General features: G+C 40.4%; 1 protein-coding gene across 1 annotated transcript in view; it reads right to left on the minus strand.

Annotated features, from left to right (window-relative positions):
* The window catches only part of SLC35F1 (solute carrier family 35 member F1), a 469,647-nt gene that overhangs the window by 17,627 nt on the left and 432,957 nt on the right, over positions 1-19,063 (minus strand). The window contains exon 7 of the mRNA XM_037844150.1: positions 11,504-11,658. Coding sequence (XP_037700078.1) covers positions 11,504-11,658 — 155 coding nt within the window. The remainder of the gene's footprint in view (positions 1-11,503; positions 11,659-19,063) is intronic.

Raw genomic sequence — 19,063 nt, forward strand, 5'->3', positions numbered from 1 at the left:
ATTGTGAAAAGGAATCTCTAGGCTTCACCAGACTGCCAAAGGGACCCACAGCACAAAAAACTTAGGGACCCCCTGTGAGGAGTGGAACCGGAATCCACACCCGTGCCTTCGACTCTGCAGCTCTGTCTGGGGCTCGCGACCACTGTGCCATTCTGCCCATCCTTGGACTGTGTTCACAGTTGGTGAACCTCCTTTCAGACCCTTTCTATGGACACACACACACTCACACACGCTTATGTTTGCTTGTGGATGTGTCAATAAAGGTACTGCTGAGTAGCAGTGACAGAAGGAAGCAGGATCACAGAGCCTCTCAGCACTTAATGGAAGGAACATCAAAGTCAAAACCAGTCAAAATTTTGGGTAGCAACCAAACAAGAAAAGGGGCAATATCTTATGCATAAACTTTGATAAGTGGCAGCCCAGAAAAAGTGCAGAAGATTCCAGCATGACTCAGCATTGCTGCTAACCCAGCACTACCTACTGGATATTCAGGGGAAGGAAGCAGAATTGGTAGACTCTTGAGATATTCTTCCAGTATGGGGAGAACTGATTGAAGTGATGATTGGGCAAACATAGGAAAAAGCCAAGGAAACATCCTCAGGCATGAAAACCCTTACTTCTTTAGATTCTTGGGGAAGCAGGGGGCATTGGGGCTTGCCATTATCTGGGACTCTATGGTGAAATGGGGGAACAGTTCAAGGCTGTACCCCTGGGAATGGGATGTGCCATAAACAAAGGTGTGTTCAAGTGTAAAGATAGCAGAGACAGTCTCAAACAAAAGGAACGCGGGTGATAACGCTTACAGGCTCTTTTGGGAAAAAACACAAAATTACTTAAGATAAAATGCAATCACCCAAAAGTTGGAAAAAGGACTTGTGCTGGGTTCAATTTTTAAAAACAAAAGAACAATGTCTATAAAGCTCTGAGAAAAAGAAAATGTAATCCAGGGAAGTTGTCCTTTGAATACAAAGATAAGAAATGTTTTCAAGGAAGCAAAGACTAAGGAAATACATCTCCTATGAACACTTCCTGACAGAACCACCACTAATCCAAAAACACTTTTGCAGTTGAGGTAAAAAGTCTCCCCTTCTTCGAGAAACTTTACTACTATCTTTTGGAAAATAGCCCCCTATAAATGGGCAAATTGCACTGTGCACAGCCTGTACAACTATACATGGCAGCCCTGCTTCGTGACAATACTAGTAGTAATGAAGTCCAGCCCATTAAGGGACAGAGCAAAATAAGGAATTCAGAAAAGAAGATTCTGCATTTCAGAGACTGGTGGTATAGCAAAAGTAGTAAATATGGAAATATGGCTTAAAAACCATGGTGATTATAGTTACAGAAGTTAACTGTTGAAAGGATTATTGATAAAAAACAATACAACAAAATTCAGGAAATGTGGGACAGGGAAGGATGCATAAAAATATTAATCCTCTTTCATAAAAGGGAGTAAATCAAAACTCTCAAACACTGAAATATATTAGTTGAAAAATGTGTCCCACCCATGGTGCCTCCTGGAGTTGTCTAGAATGGTGACTTTTCTTCAGCCTTTGATGTCTGAGACAATCTTTGTTCTTTACCTTGGTAAACTGATGCTCTCATTTCTGTGAGCTTGATTCATTAAAATTCTGATCCTTGGGAGATGGATCCATACAGGTCTGCTGACAAAATTAAGTATCTAAGTGTGCAGGATGGGGCCAGAATGTGCCCCTTGGTGATAGACACATCTCCCCGTGCATTCCCTGGGGAGACAACTAGCTGGTTTTCCCTGGCTACACCTCAATCTGACCTCTGGTTTTTCCATCTAGCACATTCCATTTTTCCCTTACAGTTTGCCCAGAAGTTGTGAACTCAAAATACCTATTGTGATATGGGGTTGATGAAGAGATTCATGTGGAAGGAACTTAGACTTCTGGTTATAATACTGGGCCTAATTCACAATATATTTCCAACTTCTCCAGTCCTTCCAATATTTCTGGTAAATGGAAACTGCAAGTGTGGTAGAGACTGCCATTTGTTCACTACACCTATTTTCTTTTCTTCCTGAACATATGTCTTGACTACATTTCCCAGCCTCCCTTACAATTAGGTGTGGCCGTGTGGCTGAGTTCTATCCACCGGAATAGGGAGGAGGTTATGTCTGCCATTCTAGATACAGCCATCAATGCCTCAGGTGTTACCCTCTGGGCTCTTCCCCTCCATCTGCCAGCTTGATACAAAGATTCCTGCCCAGCGGTTGGCAACTTTTTTCTTAAAGGGCCAGATAGTAAATATTTTAGGTTTGTGGGTCATACAGTCTCTGTCACAACCGCTCAATGCTGCCATGAAGGATGAAAGCATCCACAAATAACCCGTAAACAAATGCACATGGCTGTGTTCCAATAAAACTTTATTTAGAAAAAGAGGCAGCCAACTCACAGGTCATAATTTGCTGACTCCTGCACTAGAGGATGGCAGACCCACCAGACGGAAGGAGCCCGGCTTCCTGAATGGCTGCCTGGGAAGCCGCCCCTATCCCCACCCCCATCCCTGAAAGCTAGCAAGGAATTCAGCAAGATGGACACACTGTAAGAGGCTATGCTGCGTTACTGTGATGGGGAAAGCCAAGTTCGAACACTCACTGCTCCATCACCTTGGTATTTCATGTGAAAAGTCTTTGGGGCTTCAGTGATGCCAGTTTCCCCAGTTCTCTATTTTATAAGTAATAGTTTTAAAAATATGAAGAGGACCATAAAAAGCTAAGTATTAATTTTAAAATCTCCCATTTGTAATTATATTTGGTACTATGAGTTTAAAATACATAGCCTTTTAAGGTGCCATTCTTAAAATATAACAGGCTACTTTTGAGCGAATGCTTATAAGTAAGATGTGCTGTATTGCTCTTTTGCTCGCGGGCTGCCACAGGTCGAGGCTGCCTGCTCCGGCTTATAAAATGCAGCTACATTACTGACATTACTTGCTGCCACAGAGGATCAACAAGGTGGCCTGGCTCAAGAATCTGATCCACGTGTCATGAAAGATTCCATTCTTAATGCAACCTCTGCAAACTCCCTGGCACTGGCCCTCAGATGTTAAGGATGCTTGAAAGTGCTGTTATAGTCAGGTTTCGGTGGTTTGGAATCTCATTGTTTGTATTATTCTGCCCAGTGATTTTTGGTGTTCCTGTCATCTTTATTTATAAACAGAGAGTGAAGCACCTAGAACAGTGCCTGGTGCATAGTAGACACAGAATAAGTAAATATTTGTTGAAGTTACTTTAAATTTAGTGCATAATAATATATTATTAAATTAACCCCATGTCCAGAGCTACTAAATGTTTCCTGCCAATGTTCTCACAACAAAAACCAGTAAGAAAAAATGGTGCATGCGGGTGAAGGGAAGGGTCAGGGTGGGTCATGGGACTCTTTGCCTGTCCTCATAGGGTGTAAACTGGGTTGCAGGCAACTGAGCATATAAGAAAGTTTTCTGATTGTTTTTCAGAAATTATTCACAGCAATTATAAAAAGTGTTATCTGTTATAAAGATTAGACTGAAGCAAGCAGAATGTTTTCTAATGAAAAGTTTCAGATGAAATCCTAGAAATTTCACATGAATCGTTACCTAGAACTCTTGGAGCAGCTTTCTTGGATAAATGATTTTGAAATCCCTCTTGTCTTAGTTGTGAATATTTTGGATGATAAAAACATTTTCCTGATGTAAGAATACAGCTTCATGGAGCCTTTACCTTCCCAAAATACTACTCTTCAAACAGGACTACCCCAGGTTTCACTGTTCAGGGTAGGAAACCATATAAGCTAATGATCTAAGTGAAGAGTTTGAAGGGGACTTGGAAAAAACTTAATAATGGTCATTTTTCTCTATCAATTTTTAGTTTATTTTGATAAAGCTACAGAAACAAACTCTTCTTATGAAATTATTCTCAATCTTAACAATTATGGCAATTCTGTAGCAAAAAGGTAATGATAAAATGTGTGCAGTGTCTTCTATTTAAAATGTAGGGTGGAAGGTAATATCTTGCATATTCAACATTGGCTGCTATTTTCCTGAAGAATGTTCAGTACACGATGGCCTATGGTGAAAGAATTTATGAGTATTTTATTTTAACAGCTCTTGAATGTTTTGTATTTCTGGTTATCACCTAATAATTCTATTGTAAGCAACAAAGGAGCCAAGGAATTCAGTTGAAAATGACTGATAAAATATTTTCAAAATTGTTATACATGAGACCTCAGTTTTGCCTTTTTAAACAAGGAAAAAGTTAGAACTCACAAAATTTTTAAGGGTTACACATAGTTGCAAATCTTACAGTAGGATTAATAGTAAAAAATGGAATGAAATAGGGATTACTAATCCTGAACCATACATTTAACAAATGAAATGTATTATTGCTAGTCATATTTAGAAAAAAAAAAAAAACAAAAAAACAAAACACCCACTGCATTTTCCTGCTGGCCAAAAAATTAATATAATAAATTTTTAGTATATGGAATAAAAAAAAACTGTATGTGCCCTTAGATTATTGAGTAGTAAAAACAGAACATGTTAGCATCTCTTCCAGAAGGAAGAAGTGATGGGGAAGAACTAATACTCAGTTCTTGCTGTGTGCTTACTATATGCATTATCTTTATTCCCTGCAACATCTGCCTAAGGTGAGACTCATCACTTTGAAGCTTGAAGAGAATAAACAACCGGTCCAAAGTACTTGAAGAGTAAACAGAAGACATAATTTAAATCGGGCCCGTGTAACTTAGAACTCCATGCTCTTTCTGTCACACCATATTGCCTTAATGCACACTTCTCACAATAGATACTTCAGTGGTCTTCCCTGCAATTCATTCTCTCCCCACGTGACTTAGCACTTTCTTTATTAAAATCACATATATCAGCCCCCTGGAACAGCTTTAAAAATCAGTTGGGAGATACCCAGGGGTGTAAATCTCCCTGCCAACATGGTATATGACTCCTGGGGAGGATCTAGACCCGGCATCGTGGGATGGAGAACATCTTCTTGACCAAAAGGGGGATGTGAAAGGAAATGAAATAAGCTACAATGGCAGAGAGATTCCAAAAGGAGCCGAGAGGTCAGTCTGGTGGGCACTCTTACGCACACTTTAGACAACCCTTTTTAGGTTCTAATGAATTGGAATAGCTAGCGGTAAATACCTGAAACTGTCAAACTACAAACCAGAATCCATGAATCTTCAAGACGATTGTATAAAAATGTAGCTTATGAGGGGTGACAATGTGATTGGGAAAGCCATATGGACCACACTCCCCGTTATCCAGTTTATGGATGGATGAGTAGAAAAATGGGGGCAAAAAAAAAAGCACCCAGTGTTCTTTTTTACTTTAATTGTTCTTTTTCACTTTAATTTTTATTCTTATTATTTTTGTGTGTGTGGTAATGAAAATGTTCAAAAATTAACTTTGGTGATGAATGCACAACTATATAATGGTACTGTGAACAACTGAATGTATGCTTTGTGTGACTGCATGGTATGTGAATATATCTCAACAAAAATGAATTAAAAAAAATCAGCTGGGAGATCCAACAAACAGAACATGGAGTGTCTGCAGGGGAGAATGTGCTGTCTTCATTGCCCAGACATGGCTTCTGAACAGCATGTCTGCATGTCCCAGCTTAGAGCCAGTTCACTCTTGTCATCCTGGCATAAATGTTAATATCCTCCCCTGCCATGGTAGGCAGAAAAATGGTGCCCAAAGACATCCAAGTCCTAATCCCCAGAACCTGTGAGTCTGTCACCTTACATGGTAAGAGGGACGTTGCAGATGTGATTAAGTTTAGATGGTGAGATTACCCAGGTGAGCCAAGGAAACTACAAGGGTCCTTATAAGAGGAAAGCAGGTGTAAGAGTCAGCTGGAGGAAGGACCATCAGTCAAGGATGTAGTTGGCCATTAAAAGCTGGAAAGAGCAAGGAAACAGATTCTTCCCTCAAGCCCCCAGAAGCACCTATGCCCTGCTGACACTTTATTTTAGCCCAGAGAGATTTCTGATCTCCGGTAACTGTAAGATAATAAATTTGGGTTGTTTTAGCCACTAAGTCTGTGGTACTTTGTTACAGCAGTAATGGGAAACTAATACCCTTTCAATTTCAAAGGTGTCCTTGTTTGAACAATAAATCTAAGGTGATAGAGTTCATAATAGATCAAGCTCTGACCTTGAAAGCCAACACACCATCAAATTGAAAAGCTTCCATGTAAATCTCCCCCGGGTTCGGTTTTGAGGAGGGGGGGCGGGGCTCTGAGGTCAAGTAAAGCTCATTTCCTGTACATCCTAGGGATTGCTGTAGATTTATGGCTCTCCACTCAATAACGCTCTTTGGTAATAACAGAAATATATAACCACTCCTCACAAGTCTTGTAAAATTAAAGTTTGCGAGAACATATGCAATCTAGAGAGCCTGATTGAGAATGAGGTCGTTTGCCTGCCAGGGTCGTGGGCTTCACTGTCCTGCAGCACAGCGGTCAGCTCTGGATGCAGGAAAGCTGCAGAAATTGGACTGATGGGCAGGAAAAGGACAGATTTTTTCTGAGGATGGAAAGCGAGAAAAAAGCAAATAATCAATATTGGGCAGCAGATTTTCATTTAGTCATTTAGTTCTGGCTGGGGAAGCAATACCTGTGCAAAAATAGCCCTCTCCTGTCAACTCATGTGTCTTTACTATCAGACCAAAAGGGTTTTTGAGTAAAGACATTATGAAGAAGTGCAAGAATAAACCATAACTGTGGATCGTAGTAAAACCAAATCAGGTCTCTGAGGTCCAATTCCCAGGACTGAAGTGTGAAATCACACTTTCACATTATTCCCCTCTGATTCTTGTCCAGTCTCTGCTTGAACCATTCCCGAGACAAGTATCCCACTTTCAGTGGATTAACTGTTAATAATGCTTCTTTACGTTTTGCAATAATCTTAGAACCTTCACTCTTTGGTTCTAGTTTCACCTGCTTGCAGCGATATAAAGCAAGCCTTGTCCTGTGCCTCTCAGCCCTGGCTACACGCTGGAATTACCTGGGAGCCTTAAAAAATCTAATGCCCAGGCTGTACTCCAGACCACTTTATTCAGAATCAAGGACAATGGGACTCAAGCATCAGTATTTTTAAAAAGTCTTCAGGTAGTTACAATGTGCAGCCAAAGACTGAGAATCACTGTTTTAAACCTTCTTCCACACTACACTCTTTGTTTAGTGAAAGACATCCTCATGTGAATTGAAGCATCTCTTCCTTGGCCTGAGACTTTCAACCACTCCCCTGAGCGCAGACAATGCAAGGCAATCAGCAGTCCTTACTAGCAGCCCTGCACAGGAGGGGCCTTAGAGAGCAACCACTGAGTCTTGCCATCAATGACAGTGATGGGACTTACTTGATTCCCTTCATGCTGACGAAAGTATAACCAAATAGACTTTGTCAAAATTAGAACATTTGTGCTTCAAGGACACTATCAAGAAAGTGAAAAAAAAAAACAACAAAAAAAAAACCCATAGAATGGGAAAAATATTTGCAAGTTATATATCTGATAATGGTCTAATATCCAGAATTTATAAAGAACTCTTACAACTGAACAATAAAAATTCAAATAACTCAATTAAAATAGGCAAAGGATCTGAGTAGACATTTCTCCAAGGAAGATATATATAACCAGCTTCTTCTCCCATCTACCCCAAACACATACATATACACCATGACCATTTTTTAATTTTGAAAAATCTATGAAGATTTTTGCATTGAGTACCAATTACTCTTATAATTATAAAAGAATGTTCAATAAACATTATTTTTTAAATGCTGATGTTTCCTAGTGATTGTCACTACTGGTGGGATGCTACCGGGCTGCTGCTAAACATCCTGCAATGCACAGGACAGCCTCTGTAACAGAGAACAGCCAGTCTAAAATGTCAATAGTGCTGTGGTTGGGAAGCCCTGGATATAATACATTCAAGTCTAACCATTCCGTGGAAGACTATTCATTCACAAAAAATAATTGTTTAGATTAGTCATTTTCAACTCTGGCTCTATATTAGGGTATATAATGAATCCCCTGGAGACACTTGTAAAAATAGTGATGCCCAGGGATTTTCCAGACAAATCAGTAACAGAATCTCTGAGAGCTGCACCTGGACACAGCTGTGCTGCATCTTCTCTCCAGATGATTGTAACTTGTGGCCAGCACTGATAGCCACTAATAAATATTAAAATAGGTGGAGAATGTACAGGGTAAACTTAAATTAAGAATGTAACAAAACAGTATGCACAGTGTTATTTCTTTTTTATTAAAATACATGTGCACTGTAAAACGGCACCAATGTTTACTATCACTTATCTGTGTTTTCTGACTTTCCCACAATAAGTATGTATGTATTTGGAATAAATGATGCTAGACCACTCTGGAAAACAGTGTTTGGTCAGTTTCTTACCAAAAAAATGCAAACACCCTAAGACCCAGTGATTGTACTTGGGTATTTTTCCCAGAGAAATAAAAGCCAATGTTCACAGAAAACATGTACGCAAATGTTCACACAGCTTTATTTGGAATAGCCCAAAACTGGGAACACCCAGATATCCTTCAGTGGGTGAATGATTAAACAAACTGGTCCATTCATACCATAGAATATTACTCAACAATAAAAAGGAACTATCTATTGATATACCCAACTACTTGGATGAGTCTCCAGAGAATTATGCTGAGTGAAAAAAGTCAATCCCTAAAGGTTGCATACCGTATAATTCCATTTACATAACATTCTTGAAATGACAAATTTATAGAAATGGAGAACAAATTAGTGGTTGCCAGGGATTGGGAGGTGGGTGTGTGGGAGGCAATTAGATGTGGCTATAAAAGGGCAACATGAGTCATCTTTGTGATGCAAATGTTCTGGATCTTTACTGAATCAATGTCAACAGCCTGCTTCTGTTGTACTATAGTTTGACAAGATGTTACCATTGGCAGAAACGAGGCCAAGGGCACATGGGATCTCTCTGTATTATTTCTTAAAACTGCACTTGAATTTACAGTTACAAAAAGTTTAATTAAAAAAGATAATAGGAGTCAATTTCAATTAGTGTTTTATTGTGGTGGACCAATCCCTGCCTTAAGAAAATTTATGTTTTAAATAACAACCAGACATTCATGCACAGTAAAAAAATCACAATGCTCTAAGAAAAGAAAACATCCATTATACCTCTAAGTTGGCGAATTCAAGAATTTAATATTTTGAATACATGACTTCACTCCTGATGGCATAATGAGTTTTTACTACAGTTTTTTCTGCAGTAAAGTTATTTATCTTAGGTGACTTATGTTAGCAACATGGAAATGATGGGTGGAGAAGATGGATTTGGGGGAGAATTAGAATTTACTTGGTTTGGCAGCCTTCTCAATCCCTGATGCTTATAAAAGTGGAGAACCCAGGTCTAACCAAAAATCAGTGGAAATATGTGTGTGTGTGTGTGTGTGTGTGTGTGTGAGAGAGAGAGAGAGAGAGAGAGAGAGAGAGCCTCAAATAGGAAAGGTCACTGTTCAGGGACCCCTCTCAAAAATAGTGGCTCTCAAAATTTAGAGAGCATCAGTTTCACAGGGGGAGGCTGTTATTAATACAGATTCCCCCAGACCCTTCCCCAATATTCTGGTTCAGTGGCTCTGTGGTGTGGTGCAGGGATCTGTGTGTGTAGCAACCCCCACTGCCCCCCCTCACCACCCCCCACCAGTGAAACCAGCCTTTCAGAGTTGCCACTCTAAGGGACACTGCTATCTGGACTGCCTAGTCTGAACACCAAGAAGTTGACCATTGGCCTCAGTCAAAGCAGTGGGTTTCAGTCATCTTGCCTTAAGGAAGCTTAAAGTGATTCTTCTAGTTCAGGAGCGGATGAAGCCAATTACAGAATCTACTGCTAAAAACAGATCTCACACTAAGGAATGGACTGGATGTGGATGTTTAGTCAAAGAGAAGGGACGAAAAATGGTGGCCACTGCATTGAAGTGATAAGACCACAGCCATGAATGAATGGAAGGTGGTCCCAGTGTTCTGGAAAATAACTGGGGTGCGTGGCAGGGGATCTTTAGCGCAGATAGTGCTCCCACTACCTTAGCACAGTGGGCAGGAACAGCATGAGAGAAACACTATATTATAGTCTCAAGCTTTTACCCTATGAGGAAGCAGAGATTACATTATATAGACACAACAAATGTCAATGTATAACTATTGTCCAGAACTGAACAATTTCTTTAAGCTGTCATTTTTGCCAATGTACTGGGCAAAAGGGCTCCACATAAAATAGGGGCCTAAGCATTTTATCCCTGTCTGCAGTCATAGCAACCTTCTGAACGTCTCCAGTCTTTCAGATCTTCTCCTGGTCCTCCCAGCTATTAACTTTGTTTGCCAGCCTCTTTTCTATTCTTGACTGCCCTTCCCAGTCTTTTTGTTGGCTACGACTTTGGCTTCTCTCAACAATAACTTTGATCATTCACTCCAGCTGCTTTGCCTCTGGTCATCTCAAGTACATATTCTTTCAGTTCCATGTTTCTCCAGGAAACTCCCACCCCAGTTTCATCTTGTTGAAGTGTCCCATTAGTTGGCCACACAGGTGTGATGGTAATGTTAACTGGTGAAGTGCTTTGCTAGAAGTTGCTAGAGCAGTGTATTTTTGACTGCCTCTTTTTCTTTTGCTTGTCCCACTTGGTCTCATCTGCTTGGATGTTCTATATTTGGCCTGCTCCACTTGGGTGGAGGTCCACCTTGATCCTATGGGCCTAGTTAAGAAATGGCATATGGGTCTCTTCTCACATACCAATTCTAATTGATTGTTAATGGTTGCAGTGAGTGCTATGTTAAGGAAAATAGTGTACCTCAGTGTACCATAATCAATCAGTCGTGCCTGCCTTGGGTAAGGACAAGGGTAGAGTCTTGCTGTCCAAGAAACCACCATGTTTGGACTGCAGGGTTTCTTCCTTTCTTCTGGGGTAACATACTAACTGCTAATACTTCACAATATCTTTTTGCATTCCTTTACTCAAACTCCAATTTTTTAGTAAATAAACTATTTCTAATGCAATAACATTTTCCATTCATAATTGTTATAGAAATATCTGCAAAGCAGAAACTGCAGCAACTGTCTTTCCTCCAAAGAGAACATGCTCTGCTAATGCCTTTGACAGAATTCATTTTGTGGTTGTAGTTTGGAGAATGTTACAAATCTTCCCAGCTTTCGGATGACAAAAGTATAGCTTCTGGGCTGGGCTGAATGGTGTCTAAAAATCTGTTCCCCATAATTCAAAAACCCTTTTCTCTATGGCTGATTCTAATCTTTCACTATCAAATATCTGCAGTTACTCATCTCTTGCACCAAAATGTTGCCTCTGTCTCATGGTTGAAATGTGAATACCCAACACATGGGGTCAGCAGAGCAGCGTCGCATTGTCCCTACCTATATGCATTATTTCCTACCAAGCACCATCTTCACAAAGGAGCATCGACTCAACTTACCTTGTAGTGGAAGAGGAACAATCCGCAGAATAGGCTGTACAGATCAGCTGTGAGCAGAGAGAGGTTGACAGAAGTAGCGCTGGTTTTCTTTATGACGATTGGCATGAAGCTGTACAGACCAAACATGCAAGCACTAAAGCCAACATACAGCAGTCCTGGGGGAGAGCAAAGAGAGGGTGACATAAGAGCCTCCTCCAGGGTATCTTTAGTATCCGTGGTGGGCAAAAGGAGAACGGAGTACACCATCTATCATTCACAAAAGGTAGTTTTCCACCCATGTTCATTATTGGGCAATACTTAGCTAAAACATATGATAAAAAAGAGAAATTTGTGTGTGCAAAATGAACTTTCTGCTTCTCACTATGTAGCTGATATCCACTTCTGTTGGGAAGGAGTGCCTCTTAGTGGCTCTGCTCTGAATACTGGGCCAAGACTTCTGAATTCTATTCTCAATTATACCTTAATCAACTTTTGATATCCATGCATTTTAAACATTTTTCATTACTTAGTTTCCTATTTGCACAAAACAAACAAAACTGCTTGGTATCACACATGGCTCCTTAGGATGAATAACTACAGACTTCTTAAAATGGAAGGGCTTACATGGAAAAGAGAGCTGGACTTGGAGTCAGAATATCTGAACTGGAATCCTAACCGTGTGACCTGGGAAAGGCCACTTCATTGCTCCAAGCATAAGAGAATCTGTCATTTTCTCCCAGATCCTTGAATCCTGCCCCTGCCCCACCCCGTCTCCCACCCTTTCATCTCACATGTGGGCTCTGCTGTTTCATAAATAGTAGTTAAGGAAATGCTTTGTAGACCATCAAAGAATTGTCAGGTTTTGCGGAAGAGAAAAGAAAAGGTAAAAAGAGAAATATGCCTTTAAAGAGCTACATGGCCAACCTCCCATTTTCTATAATTCTGTCTCTCTCCATATAGTTAAATCTAGATACACAACTAATTCCATGAGGACTCAATTTTGTAGGCTTCCAAGCAGGAGTTTCTAGCTAAATCTAGTCTTTGTTCATCTCTCCCCAGATGTCCATACAGGGCAAATGTAGAAAAAATAGTGTTCATTTCTCAACCTGGAAAGAATAAGGCAGAGAATAGGCATAAATAATACAATTCAGTGGATCTTTGGGCATTATAATATAATAAAAGTAACTTTTTCAAGGGAATCCTTGTCTGGTGTAGGCCTTGGACAGGCTGCTTCATCTGAAGTCTGTGAATTTTGGAGAAATGAATGAGTACTTGAAATCCACACCATCTGACTATGAAGACAAGTGGTTCCTCCAAAGAGAAACTTGGTTTGTCCATATGAAAAGTATCTAAGGGTATAAATCATCATTCTAGTAAGTTTCTGATCCTGAGTTTAAGGAAAGCCACGTCAACTCTATATAAAAAATTATTTTGAATGTTAAATAAGGAATCTCAGTACAACAGCCCCCTCTAGTGTGGTTGAGGTGGCCTAATCGGAAAATGGAATAATCACTTTCCTGATTCTAGTAATGTAAAAGTCCTCATGTGCATATTCTGTCATAGTAACATATGGGTTTTTGATTCTCCTTCAGAAGTTTTAAGACTTTAAAAATGGTCAATTTTCCTGTACTTGGATTTCATGCTACTTATAATTCATTTTCCTTATAACCAAGAGACTAAAAATGCAATACTAAAATAACTTACGATGAATACACAAAAAGATATAAAAATTAATTTGGTAGTCCTTTAAGGAACCTAGGATTAACAGAATAGGGACAAGATCTATCCTTAAATTAATCCAGTAAACATAATCAAACTTGATCCGAACACAGCACAGATGCCAAAGCCTTTTACATGAGGGCATCAATGATTTGCAGTATACCATGAATGAGCTTTAAAAAATTCCAGAGTCCTCCCCTTTCCTCACCTTACCCAGGCCACCACTGACTCTCACCTGTGGGCTCTGACGTTTTGTATTCACTCATTTATTCATTGAGTGCTGACTATGCTGCAGGCACTGTGCTATGGCATGGACTAGGAATACAATGGAAAACGGGATAGACAAGAAGCTTAGAGTTAAACAACAGCAGATGGATGTTAGGGCTATCAAGGAAGAAAAGGGGTTCTTTAACAGAGAATGACAAGGATGGCCAGGTGAGGCTTCTTTGTGGTGGTGATATTTACCTCAAACACTGGAGAACCAAGAGGAGATTGCCATGGAGGAGACAGTGAAAGAATGTTTTAGGCAGAGGAAGCTGCAAATGAAAAGACCCTGAGAAGCGACAGAGCCTGGTGAGTTTCAGGAGCTGCTGCAGAGTCAGCAGTGACAAGAGATGAAGCTGGAAAATTAGGAGGGGATGGATTATGTTAGGGTCTTGTGGGTCTTGGAAAGAAATGTGTAGTTTATTCCAGCTGCAACAAGCAATGCATTGAGGTGTGTGAAGAAGGTGACTAACATAATTGGATCTACATTGTAAAAAGATGACTATGTCTACTCTGTGGAGAAGGGATGGGAAGGAAACCAGTTGGGAGTGTAGTCTCATAGGCCATGAAAGGGTGCTGGCGGCTTTGCTGGAAAAGGCTGTGGAGAAGGAACGTCTGTGAAGACACAATAAGTCTTGTTGATGGCTGGGTGCAGGTGGTGGGGACAGAAGGTGTCAGGGATACCCATGGGTCTGGCTGGTTTAAAAACTAGATGAATTCAGGCAACATTTACTGACATGGAAAGGACTAAGGGAGGACAGCTTTTCAGGGGGAAATAAAAATTTCCATTTTGAATACATCAAGTTTTAGATCCTATGTGTCATCCAAGGGGTACCTCCAGTAGGGAGTTGGATATACAATTTGGGGGCCTCAGAAAAGAGGTGTGACTTTACAAGTACAATTGGTGAGTGAAACGGATTAAGAAATTAGATACACAGTAGGCTTCCAACTCTACTAACCAGACTACTTCAGGATGCTTCAAGTGTAAACATCCTACATGTAATTAAAAAACTCCAGGAATTAAAACTGGGGATGGGGTGGGGTGTAGGAAATATATACATCATCACTTTGCTAGGTCATCCAATGTTTTTATGTGCTAATAAGTTCTTTTGTGAGCAATGCATTATCAGCCAAATGGACACATCGTTAAATTGGAAGCAGGAACGCAGTTTTGCTGCAGTTTGTTGATTTGCTGTCCTTGGATAAACACTAGCTGGTTAATGGACTTTAGCCAAGCATATGAAGTACCAACTTACTGACCACATAGGGTTTTCAAACAATTGATCAACATGATCAAACAAATGACCTGACTTATTTTTTGACTGACAACTACATAATGGCTGGAATAACTACATTCACAAAGTATGTGTATAATCATTTCTTTATTTTAAAGATGTTATCTATCACTAAAGATAGAATTTGGTCACTGTTATCCTCATTCAGTAAAGAGATTTAAACTGAAGATACTGAAAATAATAATATCAGCTAATATTGATTGAGTGTTTACTATATGTCAGGCACTTTGTATACAAATCAAATGAACTGAATATATATTGAATATATATACGGAATATAAAATGAACATATATATTACTTTAATTAATCTTCACAACAATATAATGCCATTGCTATTATTATCCCCTTTATACAGGTAAGGAAATAGGCTCACAGAGCATTTCCATCAGGAAATAGAGCCCACACAAGGTTTATGAAGCACAGGCTACAAAGGTAAATGTTTGAATAGGTCAAAGGGGAGACAGGGATGGTGAGGCAATGCAGAGATTAGCATGTTACTCTCTCCCTGGGAGCCAAAGAGGGACAGGAAGGAGTCATGTTACCAGAGGTCAGAAGTTAGGGGAGCCCAGCAGAGGCAGAACCACAGAGCAGCCTCAGCCATTTCTAGAGACCTGACCCACCCTAGTAGGTGAGGGCAGCCAGAGGGGGCAGGGAGAAATACCCTGGCTTCTCCCTTCCTCCCGCCCTCCATTCTCCCTCTACTGCCTCCCATTTGCCAAACCTAGCTGGAAGCCAGTTGGCAAGGGAGCCTGGGAAGTGTAGTTTGCAAGAATCAGACTCTGCAATGCAGAGCAGAGCATGATAACGGCAGGAAATGGATCTGAGAGAAAGTAAGCAAAGGGCCAGCATATAGACATTTAGTAACTTGTTCTCAGGTCATGCAGTCTGTGTGACTAAATCTCAAGCTCACAACCACTAACCTATGTTGCTTCATTACTATGAAGAGAAATAAGGCTTTGAAGGGGCATCCTATTTGACTCTAAAAAGCACTTCACTTTATATATAAGATCGATATATACACATATATGGTATATACATGTATATTTTATGCATCAGTGTATGTTGAATATGTTTTATTTTATCTCTTTCCTTGGGATCCCACTGGTGATCTTTCACTTTCCTTTGAGTATACTAGATGTTTAAAATATCTTTTTAATTGTTAAAAATAAAGGCTAGGTAAGAGAACTGAGGTGGTTTGGAGCTTATGTTCCCAGAAAAAAATGTTCTCAAGCTTAATCCATTCCTGTGGGTGTGAACCCATTGTTAAGTAGGACCTTTGGAGGGGGATACTTCGTTCAGGTGGGGCCCAGCCCAGTCAGGATGGGTCTTAATCCTATCACTGTAGTTCTTAATAGGCAGAGTGAAATTCAGACAGAAAGAGAGAAAGCCATGGAAGCAGGAAGCTGAAATTCAACAGAACCCAGAAGAGAATGGAGAGGCCAGAGAGGCCACCATGTGCTTTGCCATGTGACAGAGAAGCCAAGGATGAAGTATTGCCGGCAGCCAGCCCCGGAATGCCACAGTCTTCGAGGAGAAAGCATGGCCTTGATGACATCTTGATTTGGACCTTCTCTTAGCCTCAAAACTGTGAGCTAGTAAAAATTCCCGTTGTTTAAGCTGAACCACTGGGTGGTATTTGCTTGATCAGCCCAGGACACTAAAAGGATGATCTCACAGAACATATGCATTATGCTACGTTGGCAGGGCTTGCTCAGAGAGGGCAAACTAGTCCCATCACAGGCAGCCGTGAGCCTCTTCAGGTCACCTCAGCTCTTCAGGCCTCACATTCAACACTGGTAAAAAGAGAGGGTGTATTCTGAATTATCGTTCAAGTCCTTCTTGCTCCGTGGTCCCACTGTTACACCTTCAGGGGAAGTTATGGCCTCCAAGGACAACCAAAACCCAAACCAGTGATCAATCCCAACATCAAAGCTGAGGAAGCCCCTGTGGACCACACACCTGGGGAAGCCACCCCCCAGGCCACCTTTTCTTTCCTGCGACATTTGACTTCCACATCAGCTTAAATTTGTTTGCACATTCTTTAACACAATATGGCAAAGGGGATAAAGGGAATATTTAGGTTATTTATTAGATTTCTGACTGTGATGTCAACACTTGGGCTCCCCAGGAGGACTTTTAACTGGATTAGGTAATAAGTTTTACTTGGATTTCCTGAGTATATAATCAGAACCAGCCTTTCTGTTCAGTGGAGTAAAAAAAAAAAAAAAAAAACAATAACTGTTATCTTCTTGCTTTTCATTACTCTGTATCTTGCTATTGGCCAATGTTACAGGAAAATAACAGAATCTATTTAAAAAAATGCCTTCCAAGTTCAGAAAATATAAAATGCATTTCTTATCCAATTTATCCTCTTAGAAAAGAATTATTTTACTTTGAAAAAGTGGCACCTATGTGAGTTAGCCAAGAGATTGTGTAAGGTGGATTATTGATTTTGGAGAGAGGGAAAGGAGAGAAACTCACTGGCAATCATGGAAGATGAAGTCAGTCTTGCACTCTGGTCTCCTAAATAAAACAAGTGTGCTCAAGCCCTATTAGGTGACCTCCCAGAGATTGCAGGGATGCTTTGAGGGGATACTGACCCTCCCCTAATGCCTCTCTGCCTCTTTGGTCCATGAGTCGCAGTGAACTTAGTTTCCCAAAAGGGAAGTGCAAAGTCAAGCATGAAGCTTCCTGCTATGGTCTCCACTAATTCCCTTTTGCCTACAGTTTGTGAGATGGGAAGAGGTACGTCAGGACCCATCTTCTCTTCTTGTCATTCATTCATTCATTTATTCACTCATTTCATAGACAATTATTCACTGGATGATATGTGCCTAGAATTGAGCTAAACATTACAACTTGTAGTAGGTCAGGATGAGGCAATGAGGGCAAAAGTGGACTGGTATATATGAAAAAAATTCTAAACCCAGCCCTATAAATGCTTCAGAAAGAAAAGGATGAATATTTTATTTGGCCTCATTTCCCATCAGGAATTAAATAGATGGCTCTGTAATGTGGTCCTTTTATACCACCCTTCATCATCTCTTGCCACAGTAGAGTGACATTTTAATGGCAATAGGAGAGCTCAGAATAAAACCATCTTTTGATGATGCATTTAACTAACACTGAATTATAATAGAACCTTGGTGGATGGGCACATGACATCCACATAATTGGAGGACAAATTCTTTTTGATCATTGCTATTACTATCAATACCCAATTAATTTATACTCACGGACCACTTGATGTGAAGTGTTACCAAGCATGGGCAACATTTCATTTCCTGGTGCTGAGAATCACAAGGGCAAATGCATCTGAAATCTGCAGCTGATTCCTTTCCCAGTTGCCCTCCTCTTCTCTCCCCATCCCCTCCTTTCTATTGATTTTCATTTAATTATAACATTCTGCAGTGCCACTTGAGAGAAATTAAATGGCAGAACTGTGTGACAGATATAAGTGTTGGTCAGCCCTTGAAGTCACCAGAGATAAGCCCCAAGGAAAGCCAACATAATTCTATAGTTCAGAGTGAGCCTTCAGAGGGAATTATGTTAGCAGCAAGTCAGCCTTGGTTGCCTGGGGGTTGGAGGTAGGTACAGTGAGCAGGGGATTTTATACTATTGTTTTCCTTCCTCGAGAATTTGACAGAAGCTGCCAGTCACATCTAAGCTCATATAGCTGGAGGTGGCACAAGCAGTCAGCTTCAGCGTGGGGAGACACCAATATTTTCATCCCCTTTTGTATTCATTCTGCACATATTTTTCCAAGCAACCTCATAAGCCAAGGTCTGTGCTCAGTGCTGGGACCAATGCGTCTAGGTCAAGACACTGAGGGGACATCTTATGGGCTGATGGTATTAAATGTCAGTCCCTTATAAGGTGTGCTGCGTGGGCATTAGAGCACCACTTTGGGTCATAAAGTCCTGCCCTATTTTTTTTTTTTTTTTTTAGAGGAAAAGTTAATGTAGAAACAGGGAAAATCTGAGGTGCCATGAATGACAACTAGCTCCAAATACGAATGATATCTTCCACCAAATCCTTCGGAGGTCAATTAATCTTTTATTATGTGTAAACCACTCCCTTCTGAAAAGGTTTTTATGGTCTCAGACTGCCCATGACATTGTTGTCTTTTATACCTTTTTAAGTTCAGTTTTTCTCTTCACTAAAGTGCACCTTTTTAATGATCACACCAGTTCGGTGTTTACTGCTAGAGAGAATTGCTGTTTTTTATGTCCCACCACTGCCTCAGGGCATTTTTTCCTTGCTTTGGGCTTGAACCTAATAACACACTTCTGTGTCTGCCCT

Source organism: Choloepus didactylus, chromosome 7, assembly GCF_015220235.1.
Source record: "Choloepus didactylus isolate mChoDid1 chromosome 7, mChoDid1.pri, whole genome shotgun sequence".
Lineage (NCBI taxonomy): Eukaryota > Metazoa > Chordata > Mammalia > Pilosa > Megalonychidae > Choloepus > Choloepus didactylus.